This window comes from Amblyomma maculatum, chromosome 7, assembly GCF_055883805.1.
Source record: "Amblyomma maculatum isolate TAMU_Amacu chromosome 7, ASM5588380v1, whole genome shotgun sequence".
NCBI classification, from domain to species: domain Eukaryota; kingdom Metazoa; phylum Arthropoda; class Arachnida; order Ixodida; family Ixodidae; genus Amblyomma; species Amblyomma maculatum.
The window spans coordinates 32454347-32482207 of record NC_139350.1 but is presented as its reverse complement, the minus strand read 5'-3'; the positions used below and the strand labels follow the sequence as shown (position 1 = coordinate 32482207).

The following is a 27861-nucleotide window of genomic DNA, read 5'->3' as shown; positions in this document are numbered from 1 at the left end:
ATACCATGTGATGATCATCTTAGACTCTGTCTACATAGCGGAGATGAGAAATTTGACAAGTGTGATAAAAGAGCCCCGATGCCACTAGAAACTTGACAGCATACCAAATGCTTTGGTAGAATACATGCAGAAATAAGGGCATGAAACTGCTTGGGATGACATGATAATCATTGCTACCAATAGAAGTCTATCAGCACAACTGTGCTCGCAATCTCTGATACAGTCAATGCCAAACACAGAACAAAGGGGAATCTTCATCGTGCTTATGCAAAATCATAATGTTGACCTGTCAAAGCTACTTAAAGGTTTAGACGGCTGGTTCTTGAATGAGAAACTTGTAGGGTTTCCAAATTTTATACTGTTTTTTGAATTGGTTAGTGGTCTGAGACACATTCTACCATGTTCGGCTGTTGAAACATGAGCCAAAATAGTGACGAAAAAAATATTACATCACAAATTTCTTAGCAGTCTGAAAGGAATACCATGAAATGGTTGATGTACAGTGGACTCTCTTTCGGACAGACCTTAATGGGCTATGTAATAACAAAGTTTAGAAACCAACAGCAGCTATAAGAACATTTTTTAATACCAGCAGAGTACCTGTAATATATTATAAAGCATATCTACACACTGGTAATAACAGCAGACAGCATTAGTTGTGAAAGCCTTTTCTGACCTTCCTTCCACTCAAGCACAAATATGCCACCATACACTCCCGTAAGTACATCTCCATGACTAGGTCTAAGCTGTATACGCAATGCGTCATGGAGTCATCTCTACATGAGGCACTGCTTCTCTTTATTTTTTTGCAAAGGTGCATGGAAGACATCAGGGAGTGCCCTTCTTGCACAGAATCACTGTATACAAATATTTTTTATTGCTTACTTCCACCTTGCCAGTGGCAATAGGGATGTCAAATTCCTGGAAAATTTAAAGGCTGAGAAAAACCATATTGAAAAATTTGGAAAAATATTGAATATTTTCATTCATGAAGAAATGCATATACTTGCATTAAAACAGCAAACAGTCTTTTCTCCTAGCAGTTTGTTGCTCATGAAAAAGTTGCGCCCCATTTAGATGGTTATAAAAGACACAAATGACACCTCTGATGGTTCTAGAAGATTATCCTGCCTTATTTAATTTACAGCTTCCACTACTGCAATGAGAAGAAATGGTCAAAATTTGGCTTTGTGCATACCAAGGGCAGGAGCAGGTTCATGGGATAGAGTGCAGAAGCTGTGCTCATTCATTCTAACGTAAAGCTTAAAGCATCTAGTTTGAGAGCGGCACCAGAAATGAGAGCAGCAGTGATTCGGAGTATTGCGGGTAGACGAAGTCCTGGGTTTGTTTCCGTGCCTCTTTTCCCTAGTGCGTTTTTTTCACCTCATACATTTTCGCTTTTGATTAGCTTTTTTTAATGAAATCTTATGTGTAGTTCAATCTACGTCTTCTTTTTTTTTGCAGTAAATCATGTGGCAATAAGGTCTGACAATGTTTCTGTGGTTTTTTTTTTCTTCCTGGTATTCTCGTCATTTTACATTCCTGTGAGTTATCTTGTACTGTTTGAGGTTTATGTCAAACGCATGATCAAATCTACAAGCAACTATTGTGTATGTTCCTCTTGTGTTCCGATGTATGCTTACTCTTGCTAGTGCGTTTATGTTTTTAAGGGAACGCTAAGGTGCAGTTGAAAGATTACCCCATTTGTCCCTAAATAAGCCATGCAGAATAATAAGTATCGACCACACTTCTACATTGTAAGCAATATTCTAATCATTTATACAGAACGGTGCCTTTTTTTCATTGTGTAATCATGGTACATTAAAGTTGACCACAATTTTCAGTAGTACAAGAAGCCATATGTAACAAATAAAATTCTGCCCTGTTTCTTTACAGTCAATACAAAACAGAAACCTGAAATGTCAGTTCTGTACATTTTCCTGCAATGTTTCTTAGTTTAAATTTCACCACAATTTTTACTAAATCATTGACATGGCAAGGCACTCTAGTATCGACGATGTTTTTGTGTTCGCTTCTTCCTAGATTGTTCTAATCTGTTCATTTTGAGTTTGTTTTTTTTTTCTTCCATTCAAATTCGATCATGTCTTTAAACTGGTTGGGACACCAAATTTTAAGGCTATACAAACATATTACGGGTTTCTGCCTTATGTAAGGTCATGCAAGGCCAAGTTCTGGGCGCAACAAACTTTTATCATATATTTTATTCATCTCCAATGAGCTGTTAAATCTTTCTCCCAACTGAGACTCATCGTTAGCACCATAATTAATGACACATGAAACACAGAAGGGTATCAGTGAATGCTAGTGACATCACATCTTAGTAACGTGACAGACTATCAACGGCTCAACGACGCTCGACATCTGCATGAAACTACGACCTGACTAGCTTCTCTTCGCACTTCATTTGAAATACAAATAAGCGAAACGAGACTACATTTCATTATGTTAATGCTTTGACACTCAGCTAGTGGAAGTGGGAAAAACAAAAATGCAGCATTTCAGCATACTAAATTTTTCCAGTAGATTAGGCATTGATCACGAAGCTTCTCAGGCAAGCCTAAATTGTGCAAGCAAACCTAAATAACAGCAAAAAAATATTTTTCTGCACCCTTTCCAGTGTTCTTTTGTATTTAGAAGCAGCCATCTATTAGTACAAATTTTCAAGCTTTTTTTAAGGGCATCATACTTAAAGCTTTTGTTTGTTTTAGCGAGCCCTCCCATCTCTATTGACAATGTGTGGGGTAGCTGTGATTCAGTCACTGGAAAAGTTTGTCTTCACTGAAACATGCATGCAGCACCTAGTTTCAATGGAATTTTGTTTCTGCACAGTCCTATTAGGGAAACCATACAAATGGTCCCACATCGCTCACCTTATCCTAGAATTTGTTGCATTCTGCAGCCTCTAATTAAATATTGCAGTTAGAATACAAATACCTATTCCACTTTCAGTGGTGATCTAACACTTATTTATATAAGTTTGAAATGTTCTTCTTCAATGTCATAATGAAGAGTTGTGCTGCCATTATGAATGTGCCTTATACCTATTCACTTAGCAAAATGCTGTCTTGTTTCTGCACATATTGCTTGAACTTCATTTAGCAATAGTTCTTCAGTAAGATAGTGCAATTAAGTTAACAAATATTCATATTTCATCATTGCTGTTTGCCACTATTGCAGCTTTTCTTCTAGTCTTGAATGAGTATGCAACATCTGGCGAGAGAGGCACCAGCCAAGATCACAAGAACACGATAAAAACTGGTTTGGACAAACAGCTGCTAGACACAGACAAGTGTTACGTGTTAAGTTAATTTTGCAAATTTGTGTGCTTACATAACTATATCTAATTCACTGTGCAACCAATACCCTTGGCTATTACAACAGTATTTTGCTGCCATTCATACAAGTGCTGAAGAATGTGGTTCAGCAATGTCTGATGCCTGAAACATGTCATTATTAGGATAAACGATTGTGATTCATTGCAGTGGTGTGAACACACATCACCACCAAGTGTTGTAGTTTACTTTGTGTTCAGTGCACTGCAAGCAGTGTTGCTTATATATCGAAATCCCTGGAAGCATGCATGTAGAAACAAGTGAGAAGACAACACTTTTGCAAGATCAAAATCAATAAATATTTTTATTGAAGTGCTAGGACAAGAAAATTCCAACATGAGGTGCAGGATGCAAATTACAACCAGATATCCCTATTAACTGAATTCTTGAATGCAATTGTGAAAGGCAGCAATGGTGTCCATGTCTCTTTGCCTGTTTGTCCTCTGAAATGCATTACAGTGGGATTAATTAGCATGGAAAGTTCTGTTTATTTCGGTATGCATACATTTACCTGTCTTGTGATAGTGCACAATGCTGTCAGCCAGAAAATTTGTCTAGAACATGTTTGTATGCAAGCTCTACTCTAACAGCAATTTTTTAATTGCCAGTAGCATGCAGCCATGGACCTGGGTGAAAATAAAACATACAAGTGAGAAACATGACAAGGCATTCAGGTAAAAGCTCTGTTGGTCCGTGGGTGCAAGCACCACTCTTACGAAGCACCATGGCATTATAAAAAACCTCGTGTCTGAGCACTCCTTCCTTTGATTGAAGCAATTCTGTTTTTTTTGTTAGCTCATAGCTCAGGTGCTTGGTTAGAGCCTCCCTATCCGCCACCTGGGAGACGCGCTCTCTAGCAGTCAGGCTCTGCCGAGAGAAAAAATGTTGTCTGGCTCTGCCAGATGCAGCGCACGATGTGCGAGATGCTGCGCTGAAAGAAAAAGTATACTTACCTGCAGCACACATGACCAGCGTGTTAGTGGTGCACAATGATGGGCTGGAAGGAAAAGTACTTACCTGCAGCATATATGGCCAGCTTGGAGGTGTTTCTCGCGCTCTAACGCACACACCAACCAACTGGTACCATACAGCTGCAAACTTCACCTACAGCTAGGTAAGATCATACAGGAAGCACAAGGACTTTTACAAATGTAGTGGCGGTGATTTCGGCAGAGATGAAAGGCTCAGTCAGTCTAAGGCAGTGCTCTTCTCAGAAGTAGGAATTCACACTTATTCCAAGTACGTGCTAGTTTTCTGGGTTAAAAAAAAAATGTAATTTGAAGCTAAATTTTCATGCTTGCTTGTGCATTTCCTGCTTCACATTATCTTCATAGATCTGTGCAGAAGAGTGGCATAGGGGTTCCATTCCACTTTTCAAAGATATTCATGTCCTGAAGATGTAATTATAAGAGTATCTTCGGTGGTGCTGTCGAGGATTTGCCTTTTGATACTCTCTTTCTGAAGCTCAGTTGGCTTAGAAAAACCTAAGCTGGACAACCTAGGTTTCTTAGTAGTATGAAACCTCAGTTGATGCCCAGCTTTCTTGTTGGCTGGCTCCCTTGAGTTGTGGGACTTTTGTTGCTTGTTAGTTTCTTCGTAGATCTTCAGCACAGGGTCCAAAAGCTTGCACGCTTTGTTGTGCACTTCTTGAGAAATTTCTTCTTTCACTGTATATTCCTTGATTACTTGCATCTTGGCCACAACCAACTCTGAGTTTGCCACGCTTGTTGAGGCTTCTGCTGCCTGAACACTTTCCAAGATGTGGAAAGCCTCACTTATCTTCGAAGTTGACAACACTCCTAGAGCAGTTTCAGGGATTTTCACAGCTGCTATTTCTGGTGTGCTAGCTATGACCACACCATGAATGTGTTTGCAAACTATCATGGACATCAGATGATCATAGCAAGTGCATGCATAGCTATGCACACACACCATGCACATACTGCATGCAAGAGGGCAGCAAGCACCATCTTTCACCTTTGAGACTTTGTATGCGAGGCCTTTTGTGGACTGGGATTGCACAGTCCATGTTCGATCTTCATTCCTCTCTATAGATGCTGGGCTTGCCATGGCAGTTCGATGGCTCTTCTCAATTCGACTCATCTTGCAGGTTCTCTTTTCTTTTGTGATGTGGCTTATCCTCTTCATAAGAAAATGGTATGTCATGTCCATCAGTGCCGAGATGAGCTTGTCGACACGGTGATTCTTCTTGCCTTCCAGAAAATTATGCTTTAAAGTCCTGTGCATTCTTTCAAGATGCATGTTTGTATTGATCCCGAGGCCAGTTCGAAAACTGTAGGCCCACATTTCTGGGCGGTAAGCATAGTTTGCTTTAAAATACTGCATGAACTCCTGCAGCCTGGGGTCGTTGTTGGCCAAAAATGGCTCAAGAAGCTCAGTCAACTCATTCTTGTCAAGGGATTCTAGCAGTGTGCGAACTGTCCGGTAAATCTCAGCTCCAAGTTCTCTTCCTTTGACTTTCTCCATAATCCTTCGCCTCCAGTTTTTGTCCACATGCCATGAGCAGAGCAGTCGGTGCTGAGGTGGACCCATGACAGTTGACCAAGCCTTGAAGAACTCAGATGCATCATCTGACATAAAAATCTTAGTTGATAATGCTCCTGTGGAAGACTTCACAGATTCAAAGAAGGCTGTTAAAGTTTTTTCATTTACTGTGCTGGAGATAAAGTATGCCATAGGCAGTCCTGCTCCAAATTCATCCAGCACCAGAACAGTCACTAATTCAAACTGGTATCCTGTTGTTCCATGTGTGGAATCAACACAGACTGTTCCTGAGCCCAAAACCTTCAGAAGGTCTTCCTGTGGCTCCGTCATTAGAGCAAGAGCAAAATCCTTCGTGCTGAACGTATTTGTTGAGTCAACAGCCCCCTGCTCCTTGTACAAGCGAACAACAGGTCGGTTCTTGTTCCTCATGATTTGCACCCATGTGCTAACACTGACAGCATCACTGTCATGACATCTTTCAGGCACATTGAGATTATACTGCCGTTTGATGTTGTGTAAGGTTAAGCGGTCGGTCAAATGAAGAGGAGTCAGCTTGACTGTTATTGATGCCCTTATTTTCTTCATTATAGTCTTCATGGGCACTCCTTTTGAAAGGTCACTTGCAATGATTGCTCTTTCCTGGGTGGTCATGGTGAGGTGTGCAATATCTGCATCATGCCCATAATGTGTCCTTTGGTACATCACCTTGACTTCATTCTTTTCTCTAGTAACAATCATAAAAGAAAGGCATGTCTTACCACTCTTGCAGCTTCCCTGGCTCTTCATTGCCCGTACCTTGTTCCCTCGGCTTGGCCTAGCCACTCCTGACCTGTGGCATTTATAGTACACCCTTGTACTTCCACCAGCGAGCCTTTTTTCGCCTTGAGGTGCTATGAATTTGCAGTCCTCATTCACCTCCTCTCTCGTTTTCCATTCCTGGAACTCTGTAAATTGAAAAAAAAAAAAAAATCAGGGCTCTGTATCACTGACAAAGTAATTTCTACACTCATCAAGCATGACTGTTTGAAAAACATTGTGCACAACACATACTATTACTTACAGTATAATGTAGTCCACATTCCTAAAACTGCATGTGTGGAATAGTTTTTTTTTTCCAGTATTGCTGAGTATCTTGCAATGTTCAGGGAAATTCTACCATGAAGGTTTAGTTGTTGCAACTAATTATTCTGCATATTTATCAATCTTGGGCTGTAAAATATTCTGTTCAAACTACCCGACTATAATTCGGCTAAAATGCCAACCACAAAGGTAGCTTTGCTAGTCCACATTTTTCCCCACAGTATTTTAACATTGGGATTTGCCCGCATTTTTTTTCAAGTGGCAGAAACCGCAGTCGACTGTGGAAGAACCTTTTTATCTGTAAAATTGCAGATTCACAGGACCAATTAAATTTGACTGTTGTGCCGCTGGCTGGACCCATAAATACTAGAGAACACTGCACCAGACAGATGCGAATTTGTGTACCGAACATTGTGACAGTTATAGTACCGAGTGCTGCCACACCTGAGGACCATTAATTATTACAGCATATACATATAGCCCCCTTATTTTTTTCACCAACGCAGAACATTCACCTTTGTGAGGACTTTTGACCTGGGATTCGTATTTATATTATGTATATATATATAGAAAAGAATTGAAGGGGAACTGAGAACCGAGGGGCTCGCTATATATAATTGAAAGGAGAGAATAGTCTACGAGCCCAAGGCGAACATTTGGACATATATTTTTTTAATGTTTTGTTGTTGGTATTGAAAATGTTCCCCTTGGACTCATAGACTGTTCGCTCCTTTGAATTATATACATATACATTATATATATATATGGTTGAAATACATGCTTGATCTAAATAGTTGCTTACATATATGCCTTACACCAATGCGTTTCTCAAATGGAGGTGGGTGTGCGAAACCCACGCCCACGATAAAAGAAATGAAAGGTCGCGCGATAGCTCTCCGGCTTTTGCTCTGGTTAGAGTGAACTAGTTCACTCTACTCTGGTCTTGCGGGGTCCACGTAGGTTCAATGTCAATGTTAACTTCTCTAAGCGCAAGAGCGCGCGCGAAAGAAGGAGATAGGGATCGAGAGATGATCGTGCGATTGTTGATACCGGCACCACTGAAACTAGCTGATAGACGGGCCTGCAATGCGTGGCGAGCGGCATGATATGTGGAGGAGTCGAATCCCTTATTGTAGCCGCGCGCTGGCATCAAATGCGCGTTGTTTAACCGATCAATTCAATCCCAATTACACAACGTGCTTCTAGTACGCAAAAGATCGCAGCACGAATACAAGATTCGCCCTGCCCTCTACCTTATAGTCTCAATACCGGTCGCAATTGATGAAGGTTCCGCACCACCTTTCCACATGGCTGAAAACCGGTGCACTAAACAAAACCGGCAATTTCACTGAAGTGCCGATCGAAAAGCGTAGACCATTGTTCTAAGTTTCTTGATATAATTTAACATCTGTGCTTGCCTTAGTTTTCCGGAATCGGCGAAAATTGGCAGTCTGCTACAGCAGAATTTTTCACCGTGGCGAGCGGAGAACTTGATTCGACAGGGTGCTCCACCTGACGAACTACGAGACCAGCCCCCAAACTGTATTCCGTCATAGTTCGCCAGGTAGCGCAGCCTGTAAAATCGGCTGCTTCGGTTGAAGAATCGAGTAAAACAGCGCTAGGGGAGACGAAACACGTGAACGACAGAGAGATACATGCTCTGTCGTTCACGTGTTTCGTCTCTCCTAGCGCTTTACTCGATTCTTAAGCATGTACCAACCAGACCGTATTTGCCCTCTTCTGCTTCGGTTTATTGTCTTCACTAAGCTTTTGCCGCAAATGATAGGTTTTCCTCGATTTCGGAAAATGCAGCATGCATAGTAAAGTGAAATTAGTAATGTAAAAACGTAGCCTTTCAAAAGGTACCTGTGGTCAGCGGCTGAGCCGAAATAACGCATTTTTTTTCCCAACTCGTATAAATATACGTATATGATGGGGTTGAATTCCAAGCTTCTCGAAGCGTCTGACATGGCAACAAGCGAACAAAAAATAAATGAAAATAAATAAATAAAGAAAAATATCAAATAATCGAAATTATGCTTCCTATACAAAACCGACCACAAATACAGGCAAGAACAGTGCAGCGCGGACATGAACACTATAATAATAAAAACGAGACATGAGAATTAATCAAGCTCTCAGAAAAACGGTCTATTGCGGATATATGGAAGTATTCACGCTTCCTAAAGAACAAGAACTAAAAAAAAAAAAAAATATGAGACGCGGCAATACAGTCCAGTCTGACATTAGTCTAACATTTATATATCTAAAAATGATCGAGTACATCTTAAATACAGCTTCCAGAAAACGCCTCATCAAGCTAAACGAATCGCAGAATGCCCTGCGAAATTTTGAAAGGCAGCGGATTATATACACAGCGCATATCGCCGAGAACATGGAAAAAATAAATTATGCTTACATGTATTGCGCATGCGAATTCGCCTGTACCAAAATTCAAGCCGCGAATGCTCACATCGCAAAACCGTATATATATATATATATATATATATATATATATATATATATATATATATATATGGAATCACACATGTGCTGATCAAAGAACGAGACAGAAAAAAAAATAAAAACGAAGTATGTATATAATTACTTACCTTTGTCGTTCGCGAAGGACAGTTGCCGATGTTCGGCTGGGAACTGGTGTACGTCGCTATAGTGACGAGTCAAGTTTTCCAGCGTCGAGAGCCCGCAGTTGCACTCATCACACTTCAGGACAGCTCCTTCTGCCTCCAACTTGTGAACATTTCTCTTATGCTGTAACATGTTCTTGCGCGCAGTGAAGACTTTGTTGCAGATGTCACAGCGCCGATCATGTAGCTGACGATCATCGTGATTGGAATCACGGTCAGCGTGCCGAGGATCGCTTTCACCCTGGTTGGAAATCTCTGCAGCCATTCCGACAGGAGCGGGCAGTGTGAAGCGCGCAGCGAGATGCACGCTTCTTTTAACCTCCCGCGCGCGCTCTCAAAAGCACGGGGAATCCAGGGACTCTAGAGACAATCTGGGGAAAACACGTGTGTCCCCAACAAAACATGACGTCACAAAATGTCACGTGACTTGTGACGTCACACGTGACGTCTTACGTGACGTCATGCGTGACGTCACACTTTTTGACCAATCAGCGTTTCCAGCCGATCTACCCCTAAACGCTTGTGTTTTTAGAGGCGCTGCGCTCGTCCGCCTTCCGCCAGCTGGCGGACGCGTTCAGCAGGGGTGGCGCATAGGGTGCTATACGGTCACTTTTGGGCATCTTTTGGGTGGCGGATTACTCCAGCGCTCAGATTGGCGCGCCCGGCGCGTGCTGCTTCGAACGTCGAAACGCTGCATATGACGGCTGCGGCGCTGGTTTGGGGAAACTTTTCCTCTTCACGGTGGCTCTCGATCGTCGGCTATCAAATTAATTTGCACCCTAGCTGTAGAGTTATTGAGCCCCCGCATATACAGCACAAACAGTATGAACTGACCATTAGTAGAGCGATTAAGTCGCCGGCGATGCAATCATCCAGCGACAGCGTAGACGCACGCATGCCCCAGCGACACCTGCTTTCGCCGTCTACTTGGTGTGTTTATGTTAGTATGAGGAGAAGACGGCACGAATTTTTTAAGTACTCCCGGACGTATACATTGAAAGGTAAAGTGTATATGTTCATATCTCCCCTGCTTGTGTTCGCGCGTTCACTTCGGTATAGCACTCGCGGCAAAGATGCAGGAGCTGGTCACTTAATGTTTTCATCCGAAATTACAGCCTAAACACATTTTACAACACGCCTGTTTTACTGTGAGAAAATAGACTGCTAAGCATAAACAAACATGCACATCATTTGTAACATGTACAGAAGCACTGTTTTCCGTGCGGTTGTCCCCGGTGGTAGCAATCTCTTAGTGGAGTACATTTCGCCACGTAATCCTCATTTCTGGCTGCAACGTACAGCTGTGGTGTTGCATATGAGATTAATTTGCACGCAGAAAATGTGTCGAGGTTCATGACAGTAACAAATCTTTAAAAGTGCATGGAATCATTTGTTATGGTATCCATGCCATAGCAAATGATTCAAACAGTGCATGTTCAAATTATCTCTAAAATTCAATGTGTTTACTTCTTCAAAGACATTTAAAATAGCTGCTCAACTAGTTTATTTGTATTCAGTTTGGTTTTCAGCACTATTCATATTTGATTCAGCAGCAAGACTATGCTATTCATAATCAGTTTGGTTGGCAAAACTATAATTCGCATGCCCCCCAGTACGTAATACTAGTTTCTCCATCTCTGTGCTCAGTGCTGCCTATATTAATAAGTGCCTTCATGTCAAGTGCAGCATACACTTCCTTTTCTTGACCTATGCCATTTGGTCTTCCTAGGCTTCATGTGTGTGCACTGCTTTTGTCATTTCAGACACAGAAAGTAGCAAATGAAATCTGGCGATTGAGCGTTAACATGCAACACAGCTCAAGCTACTCAGCTGCGGCATGTACTGAAAAGAATTGTTACCAATTGAGACAGCCTCTACCAGTCAAATTTCAAGTGAAATATTTGTACAGTTAGTGCTGAGCACAAATAAACAAGAATTATGGCACAATTGTGCTGCTGCTGAGGAAGAGTCCATAAAGTTTTCGAAACATTGCATGATATGAAATGACTATTCTAAGTACAAATATGTATATATTGGATGTTTTGTGTGGAATGAGTGTTTTATTCTTCTGTTGTAGTTTTATTTCACTGTTTCTCATACTTAAAAACAATTCAGCTAAGAGTAAGCACTGAAAAGTCGCGTCACTGCACGACAGAGTAATAGTGCATGGCCGGAGCGGTCAGTTGGGATCAAGAAATACTTAGCGCCCACTGCCTTGCATCAGCTAAGGGTCCCCACTTGTAGAGAAAAACTGTCTAGGGGCTAAATGTAAAACAGTGACCAAGTGTAATGGCATGTCACTTAGTTGCCAGGACAGCATGCAGACTTGATGGAATTTTAACTTGTCTGTGAACATGAAATACTATACTTCTATGACTAGTGTACTTACCTACCCGAGTCCTTTGCTTTGTTTACATAACTATCCTGCAAGCCCATACATCAAGTTCATCGTGGAGTGAATACACAGATCCTCAATACAATTCAAAGAACAGAAACCAATTGTAGTGGCATGTAAACACAGTGCAGTTCTCCAAAAGAGTCACGACAAAACTGCACCTTGTGATAGCAAATAAAATATCCCCTCTGAGAATTCAATACTCTTCTGAGAAAGAAAACTGTGCTTGGAACTCTGAACTGTCAAATAAAAGAAAAATGGAAGAAATTGAGTGTGTGTGGATGTTAGGAGTCCATGCCACGGGAGGCTAAATGCCTTGCAAACCCAGATGTTTTATACTTGGTGGCTCGTGTAACAAGTAACGAATGCTAAGACAGAGAAGCAAGGAAAGCAGCACTGAACTACAAGATGTTTACTAGGTCAATATTATAATTGCATATAGTGAGAAAGCTGCTGGATAATCTTGTCAATCCAAGAAAAATGCTTTTATTGACTGTTTACAATCACCTGGCCTGTTTGAGACTGATTAAAAAAATGCTAGCTATGCCCACCATCGAACCGTTTGAAATTATGGTTGCATTTTGTATACTTACTTATTTCCTTAATCAACTGAAACTGGCAGTGTTTTTTTTCCTCAATGCTACCTACGCTTAAAAACCCATCTAATGTAGCTTTGTGTTTTGGATTGCTCATCTCAGTGAATTTTGTGTATTTAGAGGCACATATGGAGGCTTCTGGGTCATTTTACAATATCACCAAGCAGCAGGTGTACCGTAAAAAACACATTTCATGCTTTGGTCAACCGCTGCAGGATCCTTCGTCAGGGAGTCTGTCTGTACAAAAGCATTGAATGTAAATGTATGGACCAGTGAGGTTTTACATACCTACCAGAGAATGCATGCATATGTAATAGTCATTCGCAACTCATCCATATGTGCCATTTAGTAACTCAAACAGCATCTGCCTTGCAATGGAAACATGCCACTAGGATGCTACATGTGCTGACCATTTCATGCTTGTAGTACTTGCTGTAATGCTAGTTGGTTCACACTGACCATTTGAGCAGCGCAAGGACATGATCACAGGAAAAGAAGATGGAAAGAAAGAGCGCCTTTCAATCCCTCTTCTTTTCCTGTGATCGTGTTCTTGTGCCGTTTTATTGATCATGTTATGCTGGGTTTCTATTTCTTGAATGCGTAATGGCGCCCTCGCTTCACTGCCACTGGAAGGTTCCAGTCTGTGCCTGGTTCAATACCCCTTAGTTTAGATCGCCCCACCAGATTCTGCTCGTCTGAAGAGCTCATGCTGCATGATACGTCATCCTGTCCCGTGTTAGATGCGTGTAGGTTTCTATATGCATTCCTGATTTTATTTTTTTTTGTCTATGTTTCAATGTTACTTTTTAGATGTTTCCAGGATCATGCACAAATTCCTGTGAAGCTTTGTGGATGCGTTCCTACATGCGCTGTAGTGTGTTCATTTCCTTCTCTGCCATTGTCATTTCCCTTCAATCACTCTCCAGGCCTTTGGGCTGCGTCGAATAACATTGGCCAGCACTACTGCTTCTTGTGCGCCTTGTTTTTGTGCTTTTCGTTTCCACTTTGTTCCCCTTAAAGCTGGATAGAAACTAGTCCATGCAGTTTCACACTTGGGAGATCCTGTCTGCTTTAATGCATAGTCCCCAAGAGCCGAGAGGGGGGGGGGGGGGGGGTACTGTTGTAATGCAGCAGTGATACACAGTGGTATGCACAACATATAATAGTGATGATCGCACCTTGTAGACTAGCAGACAATGCTGCTTTGCCTTTGAGCTGTGTGGATGACTATATTGCTGGGTTCTTTTCTATCACAAATTGGTTGGTTGGTTTGTGGGGTTTAACGTCTCAAAGCAACTCAGGCTATGAGAGACGCCGTAGTGGAGGACTCTGGAAATTTTGACCACCTGGGGTTCTTTAACGTGCACTGACATCGCACAGCACACGGGCGCCTTGCTTTTCGCCACCATCGAAAAGCTGCCGCCGAGGCCGGGATTCGACCCCGCCTCTTTGGGAACAGTAGTCGAACGCCGTAACCACTGCGCCACCCCAACAAATTGAATAAATAAATAAGTTGGCAAAGCACTACTCTTGCTCATTCATTACAATTGTGTTTTCTTCAAGCATGCAGCCTTGTACTGTAATCTCACTTCTTCACACTTGTGCAGTGTTGTATGTGGAGACAGGCTCTGTGGAATTTTCCATACAAAGGGGTCCTTGCAATGGGTGTATACAGTAACAGCTTCATTTAGGGGGACATTATAAAAATTGCCACTGAGCTCAACAGGGAAAGAGAAGTACATTGCTCTGAGAGGACACATAACATGCTGTAAGGTGCTGTATTTCAGTCGTGAAGCGCAGTAAGCTTTCGGTCAGTCCGAGATTGCTAATTAGGTACATGCTGACGCAACTGCATGAATTTTCACTTGACAACCATATCTGTGAAGTACTTAGAAGCACTCCAGTGATTTTAGGTGTGTGTAACATGGCTTTTTTGAGATTTCAAGCTGTTTGTGTTGCCTGATAGTAATGCTGCACTGCTCTGGTTGAAGCCAGGAAATTCAACAAAGCAAAAGATATTTTATCCAGATTTCTGCATGCTTACCATGAACAAAAAATGAATGTTGCCTGTCTGTAGCAGCAAACTTAAGCTGTTATATGCATATCTCCAGTTGTAGCATCTCGCGTCTGTTACCAGTATAGTGGTCTTTGAAGCCAGAAAATAAATGTTTATCCTCCCCATTCTGTTTCTCCTCAACATTTGGTTCTTGCCAAGTAATTTCCATTTTCTTGCTACACTAAGCAGCAGCATTTAACATTCTCAAGAAGCATCACTTTATGCAGCTCAAGGCAATGCAAGGTAAAGTGGTTGTGCGACGGTCTTCTATCCGAATTATCATGCTGTAGAGGGTTGACACTATCGAACCTTCACGGTTTAGTCTCAAGGAAACTTGTTTGAAAATTCATCTTGCTCAGTTGCAACTCCTTATTTAAATTCGTGTTCCCCTCAGTGTAATCAAGGGCCTTGCCCTGGTAAAAGTGTGCAAGTACCTGTATATTGTTGTATCATTGCAACTGGAAGAATGTTTAGCCAAGTTGAAAATTCCTTTCAGATTTAGATTTTTTTTTTTCATTCTGCACCATAATACTGCCCAATTCATTACAGTCTTATAATGGGCCTTACCATCTTTCTTAGCCATTCATTTGGTGGCATCTTGCTCTGTTGAGCTAAGGATAGAACGACAGAAGTTGATTACACGGCATGTGCTCTATTGGGACATGAATCTCTCTTGTTTTTGGGTCAGCACCAAACCCTCGGTATCCATCATAGATATGTACCCTTTTCAGAGAGACAAGAAAATTAACAGATTTGTCGGCACACCATCATGATACCCAGCACCCACAACCTAACAATTAATCAGAACAAGACGTGGCACAGACAAGACAGGCTTGCTATAATATAGCTATAATTGCAAGAATTATACTTCATGAAGAATCAAGCCACTGAGTGGTGCCGATGCTTCTGTAGTCACATCAGAAAGCAGACAGTGGAGATCATTTCATTGATACAAAATAGTTTCCAGAAAGGTCACATCGCACCCAAGGCTGTTTTCAGGCATAGTACACACGAGCCACAATTAATATTTATGACGGACACGCTGCAGGGAAAAAGCCGTGCATACATGGTCACTACAGGGGGAAGAACAAATGCGACTACCTGCACAGGTCGAACTTTATTTCAGCATTCAGAATGCAAGATATGTGTAGTGAGCTTTTCAAACGAATCAAATACTTGTAGGCAATTTCAACCACGAAATAATTAAGAAGTAAAAATAAAAATGAATCAATGAGAGCAGGAAATCTGCAGTAAATAATAGGTGCATGTTATTGCCATTATGAAAAGCATTTTTTTTTTGCTGTTCATAAGACAATGAGGGATATGTATATTGCAAAACAATGCTGCTGGTCAGCTGTTCACAGGATTTCACGTGACGTCTGAAGTGCTTACATGCGCAAACTGCCTGTCTTGAGAGTACAAAACCTTATGAGATGCTATTTTCTGCATATACCTTTGGTTTTTCATTGTAATGCACTTGAAAGAACTGTGGTAGCAGCCCATTTCTTAGCAAACTCAGTCTGAAATTACCTGCTCCTTCTTATACCTCTGCGACGCGAACACTTGTGATCCTCATTAAGGTTTTCAGGAAGCATTGAAGCATCCGGTGCTGCACGGCCGTTTTGAATGACCACTGAGAAGCTTCCTTCGTGTGCGTTAGGTGACATCGAGGGTGGCGACGCCCGCTCTCGGATGTGCTTCAAAACTCAAGAGCGCTCAGAAACAGCTTCGATCCAAGCAGGCTCGGGCACGACTGCACGAGTTGAATGCAGATCGAGTTCAATGAGGATCGAAAGTGTTTGTGTGACCGTGTTACATACCTTCTACTCATTAATTTTTGCTATGAATATCCCTAAAATCTTTGCTCCTTGAGTCATACTTGAGAGTACCAGCATTCATCACTCTCATGAAGTGTTACTGCATGCAGCTTAAGGCATGCCAGATGTAAGCATTTGCCTTGTGCCATGTATTTGCACCCCAAGGTTCCCACTATGCTCTGTGAGCCGCATGATAAAGCTGAATCCATGGAGCCTTATACACTTTCGTGCAGGTGGTTTTCTACTGAGATCTTGCTTGCAGGTACTCTCACTCTTTATTATCATGGCTCACAGTGGGATTTTTTTTTTTTTATGAGAATATCATGAGGAGTGTCCTGCACAATGTGCAGAAAACTTCCATCCTTCTAACCTTATACTGCTTCAATGGGGAAACTGAATAACACATAAGATGGCATTTCATTTCAGATTGTGTCTGTACTTTTCTTCCTGTACCCTATAACACTGCCCAATCTATTACACTTGTCCTAAAAAATCTTACACACCTTCTTAGCTTTCTTAGCCATTTCTACGGTAATCGTTCCATTCACAGAACAAGAATACGTTGTTTTTTTTGTGTGTGTTTTTTTTCCTCTGCACTAAAACTTTGTTACAAGCCCGCCGTGGTTGTGTGCCACCAACTCATACCTATATATAAAGAGGCCAAGACAACTAACAACAATGCCGTCCGCGCACGGATGTAATGAGAGCATTCGGAGTACAACGATTAATCCCAATAAACACATCTGTCGAAACATCACACGAAGCAACGATAACAAGCAACCATCGCAAACATACTTCACAAAGCATCAAGCAGCAGATTGGTGCCGGCTTCCCGACGCTTCTCCGTGCAGCCAAAATCGTTTCGCGCACGTAAAACACAGTTTTCAGAAAGGGCACTTCACACCCACGGCAGTTCTGAAGCACAGCACATACACGAAACACGATTGATATCAGTGATCGGCACGTAACACGAACATCGTATGCTCGCGATCGCTGCACGCAGACGAATGAATGCGACTAGCACAGCTCTAAATTCATATCAACATTCGGAAAACAAACCGTGCGCAGTGAGCTTTTCACTCGTCGTAACAGATATACTTGCAGGCGATTTCACCAACTTGGCAAAACAGCAGTCATTCCAAAATGCCGCTTTGTTTTCCGAATGTTGACATGAATTTTGAGCTGTGCTAGTCGCATTCATTCGTCTGCGTGCAGTGATCGCGATCAATCACTGATATCAATCGTGTTTCGTGTATGTGCTGTGCTTCAGAACTGCCGTGGGTGTGAAGTGCCCTTTCTGAAAACTGTGTTTTACGTGCGCGAAACGATTTTGGCTGCACGGAGAAGCGTCGGGAAGCTGGCACCAATCTGCTGCTTGATGCTTCGTGAAGTATGTTTGCGATGGTTGCTTGTTATCATTGCTTCGTGTGATGTCTTGACAGATGTGTTTATTGGGATTAATCGTTGTACTCCGAATGCTCTCATTACAACCGTGCGCGGACGGCATTGTTGTTAGTGTTCTTGGCCTCTTTATATATAGGTATGAGTTGTGGGCACACAACCACGGCGGGCTTGTAACCAAGTTTTAGTACCGAGAAAAAAAAAACAACGCATTCTTGTTCTGTGAATGGAACGATTACCGTAGAAATGGCTGAGAAAGCTAAGAATGTGTGTAAGATTTTTTAGGACAAGTGTAATAGATTGGGCAGTGTTATATGGTACAGGAAGAAAAGTACAGACACAATCTGAAATGAAATGCCATCTTATGTGTTATTCAGTTTCCCCATTGGAGCAGTATAAGGTTAGAAGGATGGAAGTTTTCTGCACATTGTGCAGGACAGTCCTTATGATATTCTCATAAAAAAAAAACGCACAGTAAGCCATAATAATAAAGAGTAAGAGTACCTGCAACCGAGATCTCAGTAGAAAACCACCTGCACTTTATCTTTAGCTTTATCATGCGGCTCACAGAGCATAGTGTGAACCTTGGGGTGCAAATACATGGCACAAGGCATTTGTTTACATCTGGCATGCCTTAAGCTGCATGCAGTAACACTTCATGAGAGTGATGAATGCTGGTACTCTCAAGTATGAATCAAGGAGCAAAGATTTTAGGGATATTCATAGCAGAAATTAATGAGTAGAAGGTATGTAACACGGTCACACAAACACTTTCGATCCTCATTGAACTCGATCTGCATTCAACTCGTGCAGTCGTGCCCGAGCCTGCTTGGATCGAAGCTGTTTCTGAGCGCTCTTGAGTTTTGAAGCACATCCGAGAGCGGGCGTCGCCACCCTCGATGTCACCTAACGCACACGAAGGAAGCTTCTCAGTGGTCATTCAAAACGGCCGTGCAGCACCGGATGCTTCAATGCTTCCTGAAAACCTTAATGAGGATCACAAGTGTTTGCGTCGCAGAGGTATAAGAAGGAGCAGGTAATTTCAGACTGAATTTGCTAAGAAATGGGCTGCTACCACAGTTCTTTCAAGTGCATTACAATGAAAAACCAAAGGTATATGCAGAAAATAGCATCTCATAAGCTTTTGTACTCTCACGACAGGCAGTTTGCACATGTAAGCACTTCAGACGTCACGTGAAATCCTGTGAACAGCTGACTAGTGGCATTGTTTTGCAATATACATTTCCCTCATTGTCTCATGAACAGCCAAAAAAAAAAATGCTTTTCATAATGGCAATAACATGCACCTATTATTTACTGCAGATTTCCTGCTCTCATTGATTCATTTTTTTTTTAATTTTTACTTTTTAATTTTTTCGTGGTTGAAATTGCCTGCAAGTATTTGATTCGTTTGAAAAGCTCACTACACATATCTTGCATTCTGAATGCTGAAATAAAGTTCGATCTGTGCAGGTAGTCGCGTTTGTTCTTCCCCCTGTAGTGACCATGTATGCACGGCTTTTTCCCTGCAACGTGTCCGTCATTAATATTGATTGTGGCTCGTGTGTACTGTGCCTGAAAACAGCCTTGGGTGCGATGTGACCTTTCTGGAAACTATTTTGTATTAATGAAATGATCTCCACTGTCTGCTTTCTGATGTGACTACAGAAGCATCGGCACCACTCAGTGGCTTGATTCTTCATGAAGTATAATTCTTGCAATTATAGCTAGATTATAGCAAGCCTGTCTTGTCTGTGCCACGTCTTGTTCTGATTAATCGTTATGTTGTGGGTGCTGGGTATCATGATGGCGGGCCGACAAAACTGTTAATTTTCTTGCCTCTCTGAAAAGGGTATATATCTATGATGGGTACCGAGGGTTTGGTGCTGGGCCAAAAACGAGGAGAGATTCATGTCCCAATAGAGCACATACCGTGTAATCAACTTCTGTCGTTCTATCCTTAGCTCAACAGATCAAGATGCCACCAAATGAATGGCTAAAAAAGATGGTAAGTCCCATTATAAGACTGTAATGAATTGGGCAATATTATGGTGCAGAATGAAGAAAAAATGTACAATCTGAAAGGAATTTTCAACTTGGCTAAACATTCTTCCAGTTGCAATGATACAACAATATACAGGTACTTGCACACTTTTACCAGGGCAAGGCCCTTGATCACACTGAGGGGAAGACGAATTCAAATAACGAGTTGCAACTGAGGAAGATGAATTTTCAAACAAGTTTCCTTGAGACTAAACCGTGAAGGTTCGATAGTGTCAACCCTCTACAGCATGATAATTTGGATAGAATCCCGTCGCACAACCACATTACCTTGCATTGCCTTGAGCTGGATAAAGTGATGCTTCTTGAGAATGTTAAATGCTGCTGCTTAGTGTAGCAAGGAAATGGAAATTACTTGGCAAGAACCAAATGTTGGGGAGAACCAGAATGGGGAGGATAAACATTTATTTTCTGGCTTCAAAGACCACTATACTGGTAACAGATGCGTGATGCTACAACTGGGGATATGCATATAACAGCTTAAGTTTGCTGCTACAGACAGGCAACATTCATTTTTTGTTCATGGTATAGCATGCAGAAATCTGGATAAAATATCCTTTGCTTTGTTGAATTTCCTGGCTTCAACCAGAGCAGTGCAGCATTACTATCTGGCAACACAAACAGCTTGAAATCTCAAAAAAGCCATGTTACACACACCTAAAATCACTGGAGTGCTTCTAAGTACTCCACAGATATGGTTGTCAAGTGAAAATTGATGCAGTTGTGTCAGCATGTACTTAGTTAGCAATCTCGGACTGACCGAAGGCTTAGTGCGCTTCACGACTCTGGAACACAGCACCTTACAGCATGTTATGTGTCCTCTCAGAGCAATGTACTTCTCTTTCCCTGTAGAGCTCAGTGGCTATTTTTATAATGTCCCCCTAAATGAAGCTGTCACTGTATACACCCATTGCAAGGACCCCTTTGTATGGAAAATTCCACAGAGCCTGTCTCCACATGCAACACTGCACAAGTGTGAAGAAGTGAGACTACAGTACAAGGCTGCATGCTTGAAGAAAACACAATTGTAATGAATGAGCAAGAGTAGTGCTTTGCCAACTTATCTATTTATTCAATTTGTTGGGGTGGCGCAGTGGTTACGGCGCTCGACTACTGTTCCCAAAGACGCGGGATCGAATCCCGGCCTCGGCGGCAGCTTTTCGATGGAGGCGAAAAGCAAGGCGCCCGTGTGCTGTGCGATGTCAGTGCACGTTAAAGAACCCCAGGTGGTCAAAATTTCCAGAGTCCTCCACTACGGCGTCTCTCATAGCCTGAGTTGCTTTGAGACTTTAAACCCCACAAACCAACCAAACAACCAATTTGTGATAGAAAAGAACCCAGCAATATAGTCATCCACACTGCTCAAAGGCAAAACAGCATTGTCTGCTAGTCTACAAGGTGCGATCATCACTATTATATGTTGTGCATACCACTGTGTATCACTACTGCATTACAACAGCACCCCCCCCCCCCCCCTCTCGTCTACTTGGGGACTACGCATTAAAGCAGACAGGATCTCCCAAGTGTGAAACTGCATGGACTAGTTTCTATCCAGCTTTAAGGGGAACAAAGTGGAAACGAAAAGCACAAAAACAAGGCGCTCAAGAAGCAGTAGTGCTGGCCAATGTTATTCGACGCAGCCCAAAGGCCTGGAGAGTGAATGAAGGGAAATGACAATGGCAGAGAAGGAAATGAACACACTACAGCGCAGGTAGGAACGCATCCACAAAGCTTCACAGGAATTTGTGCATGATCCTGGAAACATCTAAAAAGTAACATTGAAACACAGACAAAAAAAAAAAAAAATCATGAATGCATATAGAAACCTACACGCATCTAACACGGGACAGGATGACGTATCATGCAGCATGAGCTCTTCAGGCGAGCAGAATCTGGTGGGGCGATCTAAACTAAGGGCTATTGAACCAGGCAAAAACTGGAACCTTCCAGTGGCAGTGAAGTGAGGGCGCCGTTACGCATTCAAGAAATAGTAACCCAGCATAACATGATCAATAATACGGCACAAGAACACGATCACAGGAAAAGAAGAGGGATTGAAAGGCGCTCTTTCTTTCCATCTTCTTTTCCTGTGATCATGTCCTTGCGCCGCTCAAATGGTCAGTGTGGACCAACTAGCATTACAGCAAGTACTACAAGCATAAAATTGTCAGCACATGTAGCATCCTAGTGGCATGTTTCCATTGCAAGGCAGATGCTGTTTGAGTTACTAAATGGCACATATGGATGAGTTGCGAATGACTATTACATATGCATACATCCTCTGGTAGGTATGTAAAGCATCACTGGTCCATACATTTACATTCAATGCTTTTGTAGAGACAGACTTCCTGACGAAGGATCCTGCAGCGGTTGATCAAAGCATGAAATGTGTTTTTTACGGTACACCTGCTGCTTGGTGATATTGTAAAATATCACCAAGCAGCCTCCATATGTGCCTGTAAATACACAAAATTCACTGAGATGAGCAATCCAAAACACAAAGCTACATTAGATGGGTTTTTAAGCATAGGTAGCATTGAGGAAAAAAAACACTGCCAGTTTCAGTTGATTAAGGAAATAAGTAAGTATACAAAATGCAACCATAATTTCAAACGGTTTGATGGTGGGCATAGCCAGCATTTTTTTAATCAGTCTCAAACAGGCCAGGTGATTGTAAACAGTCAATAAAAGCATTTTTCTTGGATTGATCAGATTATCCAGCAGCTTTCTCACTCTATGCAATTATAATATTGACCTAGCAAACATCTTGCAGTTCAGTGCTGCTTTCCTTGCCTCTCTGTCTTAGCATTCGTTACTTGTTACACGAGCCACCGAGTATAAAACATCTGGGTTTGCAAGGCATTTAGCCTCCCGTGGCATGGACTCCTAACATCCACACACACTCGCTTTCTTCCATTTTTCTTTTATTTGTCAGTTCAGAGTTCCAAGCACAGTTTTCTTTCTCAGAAGAGTATTGAATTCTCAGAGGGGATATTTTTATTCAATATCACAAGGTACAGTTTTGTCGTGACTCTTTTGGAGAATTGCACTGTGTTTACATGCCACTACAATTGGTTTCTGCTCCTTGAATTGTATTGAGGATTTGTTTATTCACTCCACGATGAACTTGATGTATGGGCTTGCAGGATAGTTATGTAAACAAAGCAAAGGACTGGGGTAGGTAAGTACACTAGTCATAGAAGTATAGTATTTCGTGTTCACAGACAAGTCAAAATTCCATCAAGTCTGCATGCTGTCCTGGCAACTAAGTGACATGCCATTACACTTGGTCACTGTTTTACAATTAACCCCTAGACAGTTTTTCTCTACAAGTGGGGACCCTTAGCTGATGCAAGGCAGTGGGCGCTAAGTATTTCTTTATCCCAACTGACCGCTCCAGCCATGCACTATTACTCTGTTGTGCAGTGACGCGACTTTTCAGTGCTTACTCTTAGCTGTATTGTTTTTAAGTATGATGAAACAGTGAAATAAAACTACAACAGAAGAATAAAACACTCATTCCACACAAAACATCCAATATATACATATTTGTACTTAGAATAGTCATTTCATATCATGCAATGTTTCGAAAACTTTATGGACTCTTCCTCACCAGCAGCACAATTGTGCCATAATTCTTGTTTATTTGTGCTCGGCACTAACTGTACAAATATTTCGCTTGAAATTTGACTGGTAGAGGCTGTCTCAATCGGTAACAATTCTTTTCAGTACATGCCGCAGCTGAGTAGCTTGAGCTGTGTTGCATGTTAACACTCAATCGCCAAATTTCATTTGCTACTTTCTGTGTCTGAAATGACAAAAGTAGTGCACACACATGAAACCTAGGAAGACCAAATGGCATAGGTCAAGAAAAGGAAGTGTATGCTGCACTTGACATGAAGGCACTTATTAATATAGGCAGCACTGAGCACAGAGATGGAGAAACTAGTATTACGTACTGGGGGGCATGCGAATTGTAGTTTTGCCAACCAAACTGATTATGAATAGCATAGTCTTGCTGCTGAATCAAATATGAATACTGCTGAAAACCAAACTGAATACAAATAAACTAGTTGAGCAGCTATTTTAAATGTCTTTGAAAAAGTAAACACATTGAATTTTAGAGATAATTTGAACATTCACTGTTTGAATCATTTGCTATAGCATATGGATACCATAACAAATGATTCCATGCATTTTTAAAGATTTGTTACTGTCATGAACCTCGACACATTTTCTGCGTGCAAATGCATCTCATATGCAACACCACAGCTGTACGTTGCAGCCAGAAATGAGGATTACGTGGCGAAATGTACGCCACTAAGAGATTGCTACCACCGGGGAGAACCGCACGGAAAACAGTGCTTCTGTACATGCTACAAATGATGTGCATGTTTGCTTATGCTTTGCAGTCTATTTTCTCATAGTAAAACAGGCGTGTTGTAAAATGTGTTTAGGCTGTAATTTCGGATGAAAACATTAAATGACCAGCTCCTGCATCTTTGCCGCGAGTGCTATACCGAAGTGCACGCGTGAACACAGGCAGGAGAGATATGAATATATACACTTTACCTTTCCATGTATACGTCCGGGAGTACTTAAAAAATTCGTGCCGTCTTCTCCTGATACTAACATAAACACACCAAGTAGACGGCGAAAGCAAGTGCCGCTGGGGCATGCGTGCACGCGTCTACGCTGTTGCTGGATGATTGCATCGCCGGCGACTTAATCGCTCTACTAATGGTCAGTTTATACTGTTTGTGCTGTATATTCGGGGGCTCAATAAATCTACAGCTAGGGTGCAAATTAATTTGATAGCCGACGATCGAGAGCCACCGTGAAGAGGAAAAGTTTCCCCAAACCAGCGCCGCAGCCGTCATATGCAGCGTTTCGACGTTCGAAGCAATGCGCGCCGGGCGCGCCAATCAGAGCGCTGGAGAAATCCGCCACCCAAAAGATGCCCCAAAGTGACCGTATAGCACCCTATGCGCCACCCGTGCCGAACGCGTCCGCCAGCTGGCGGAGGGCGGACGAGTGCAGCGCCTCTAAAAACGACCGTGCGGGGGCCTTAAGTTAGATACCGTGTCACGCAGGCGTCCACTCACGCCCAATTTGTTGACTTTATATTTGAACCATGTTTTGAAGCAACTCGACTTCCTGTGCTCTGAAAGGTATTTGATCATGTTAGCAAAAGTGACATAGAAGCATGTGAGAATTTCGAAGCATACAAAGAACGCTTCCGTTTGACCACATGAAGCAAAACAACTGTACTGCATTGGTATGGAAAAATTCACAAATTATAGCACATGCTAAATCTGACAGAACGCGATCTGATCGATGCGTCTAATCGTTTGGCATTTGCAGGAAAACATTTGGTAAACATGGGCGCTCTTGCATGGAGTAAAAATTCGGCTCTGATTATTATGTTGCAAATAATCACCTGCGAACTTCTTAACCTCATCCGCCAACCTAACTTTCTGCCGCCCCCTGCTACGCTTTCCTACCCTTGGAATCCAGTTTGTTACCCTAAGCGACCATCGGTTATCCTCTCTTCGCACTACATGTCCTGCCCATGCCCATTCTTCTTCTTGATTTCCACTAGAATGTCAGTAATCTGAGTTATTTCTCTGACGCACACTGCACGTTATCTGTCTCTTAATGTTACCCCTACCATTTTTAGTTCCATAGCCCTCTGGGTTGTCCTCAACTTAAGTAGAACCCTCTTGGTTAGCCTCCACGTTTCAGCCCCATAGGTGAGTACAGGTAAGATGCAACTGTTGTATACTTTCCTCTTGAACGATACCGGTAAGCTGCTAGTCATAATCTGTGAGTGCTTGCCAAATGTGCTCCATCCCAATCTTATTCTTGTTATTCCCTTTTCATGTTTCGGATCTGCGGTTACTACCTGTCCTAAGCAGACATATCCGCCTACTACTTCCAGTGTTTCGCTACCTAACGTAAACTGCTGTTCCTTCCCGAGGCTGTTGAACATTACCTTAGTCTTCTGCATATTGATTTTTAAGCCTGCCTTTCTACTTTTCCTGTCTAGGTAATCAATCATTATTTGCAGTTCTTCCCCCGAGTTACTCAGCAAGGCAATGTCATCCGAGTAAGGTACCGAGGATATTATACCAGCAGCTTGGAGCCTGTCCAGCTCCTGTGAGACTTTCGCAAAGAGCAAAAGGAACCTTTCTTGTCTTGGAAAATTTTGGAATCGCTCCACTTCTCAGGTGTATCCGTGCCGGCGGGCCTTTAATGAGTCCGGTACCTTCTGAGAACAGGTGCGCGTGCTGCTGCAATAGTGTCGAAGCAGTTAGCGCGACCGTTTGGGGCGCCACGCTTTCTATTTCAGGTTGCGCCTTCACGTGTAGCACAGCTCGGCCTCTTTCCTTCAGCTTCTGTAATAAATCTCGCTCTCAAAGGCTTGGGCCTTTGCAGTCCAACACCATCAGGTTACACTGCACTGTCACAGCCTGATAAGAAACTTCCATAATGAGGACACCCAGTACCGAGAATGGGCCAAGGTAACAAGATAACATCATCGCTGCATTCTCAAGAGGCGGCCAGCACTGACGATGCTTTTTTGAAAGATTGCTAATTTGGAATCACGCAGACCGGCGAACCAGTATCAATATCTATCTTTACGTTCAAGCCATTCCACGCGAAGTTCTGCTGAATGGGTGGCACAAGCAACAGCGCTGTACGCAAGGACCAAATCTGGGATGCGTTGCTATCGCTGTCTTCGTCGTCCAAGGTTTCAGTCTTTACTGACATTGTTCTGTGAACGCGGTCTTTGGACAGGCACATTTTTGCCAGATCTTGTTGCCCACAGTGAAAGCACCAGCGCTTTTTAAAGTGGCAAGCTGTGGACTTGTGTCCATAGTTTCCACAACATCGGCATTGTTTCTGTGCACCAAGGGTCTGCTTCTTTATATTAGGCTCACTGCGTTGAACGATCCTATTTACTTTCCCTTCTTCGAGGTTCCCAGTCATGCATTGGGCGTCGACTTCCGCACTTTCTGCAGCTAATGCGAGAGCCTCTGCTTCTTGTAAAGTAAGGTCTTTCTTCGCCAGCAGCTGCTTTTCTACGTTCGTCGACCTGACACCGCATACAATACGGTGTCTGATCATTCTGTCCAACATTGATGAGAAATTGCAGTTTTGCGCTATTGGTCTTATGGCAATTATAAATTCCTGCACTGACTCCTCCGCCTTCTGAGGCCGATTGAAGAACTTATATCTCTCCGAGATTTCATGTGGCGTTGGGTCGTAGTAGCTGTGTATTTACTACGTCCTCATAGCTCAGAGAATTTGGTTTTAACCGTGCAACTTTTACGCATAGCACAGCGACGGTCTTTGTGCCTAGAGACCATGCTATGAGCAACGCCCTTTTCTGTTTATCGTCACTGATGCTGTTGGCCTCAAATTAAGCTTCCACTTTGGTGAGGTAATGTTGCCACTTAACTTTCTGATCGGCTTGTGGCTCACTGCTGGGGCCGGGCGTGTATCCTTTCCGCTGTCATGTGCTGGGTCTTCCTTCAGGTCCGTATACTCGTCGCCACTGTTGTACTGTTGTTGTACACTGATGGGCTCTTGAAATCTTGCAAGTTCTCTACTGGCATTGCTGTCGAAACAAACGGGACAGCGCGATTATTGGGTGCTTTCTCTTCGGTATATAATGCCGCGAAATCTTCAAAACTGTATTTGTTGTTTTTTAGCAGCCGCCTGCATGCGGCCTTATCACTCTGATTTTATCACGCGTATCAATTCTGTATTCTTTGTTCGTTAATGCTCGATGTCGCGAGACGCACCATTATCAGTTCCTTTGTCGCGCAAGATGCGCCGAGATCTTTCTCGAAGATTCCGGCCATGCGCGCATGTTTCTACAATGAGCCAGGTTGTGCTAGTGAGAGTTTGCGACGTTATCTGGATGGTTCTGAGCCGGCTTT

At 42.5% G+C, this 27861-nt stretch overlaps 1 protein-coding gene across 2 annotated transcripts; it reads right to left on the bottom strand.

Annotated features, from left to right (window-relative positions):
- Window positions 1-4153: 4153 nt before the first annotated feature.
- LOC146182918 (uncharacterized) lies at window positions 4154-9856 on the bottom strand. Of its 2 annotated transcripts, none has more exons than XM_084608975.1 (2): window positions 9551-9856; window positions 4154-6802 (listed from the first exon to the last, which is right to left on the bottom strand). In XM_084608975.1, the coding sequence occupies exons 1-2, from the start codon at window positions 9849-9851 to the stop codon at window positions 4728-4730; spliced, it is 2376 nt and encodes a 791-aa protein (XP_084465101.1). In that variant the 5' UTR covers window positions 9852-9856; the 3' UTR covers window positions 4154-4727. The 2 variants fall into 2 exon arrangements, with proteins under 2 accessions (XP_084465101.1, XP_084465102.1); XM_084608976.1 differs by lacking the exon at window positions 9551-9856 and adding an exon at window positions 8357-8493.
- Between the last annotated feature and the right edge of the window lie 18005 nt (window positions 9857-27861).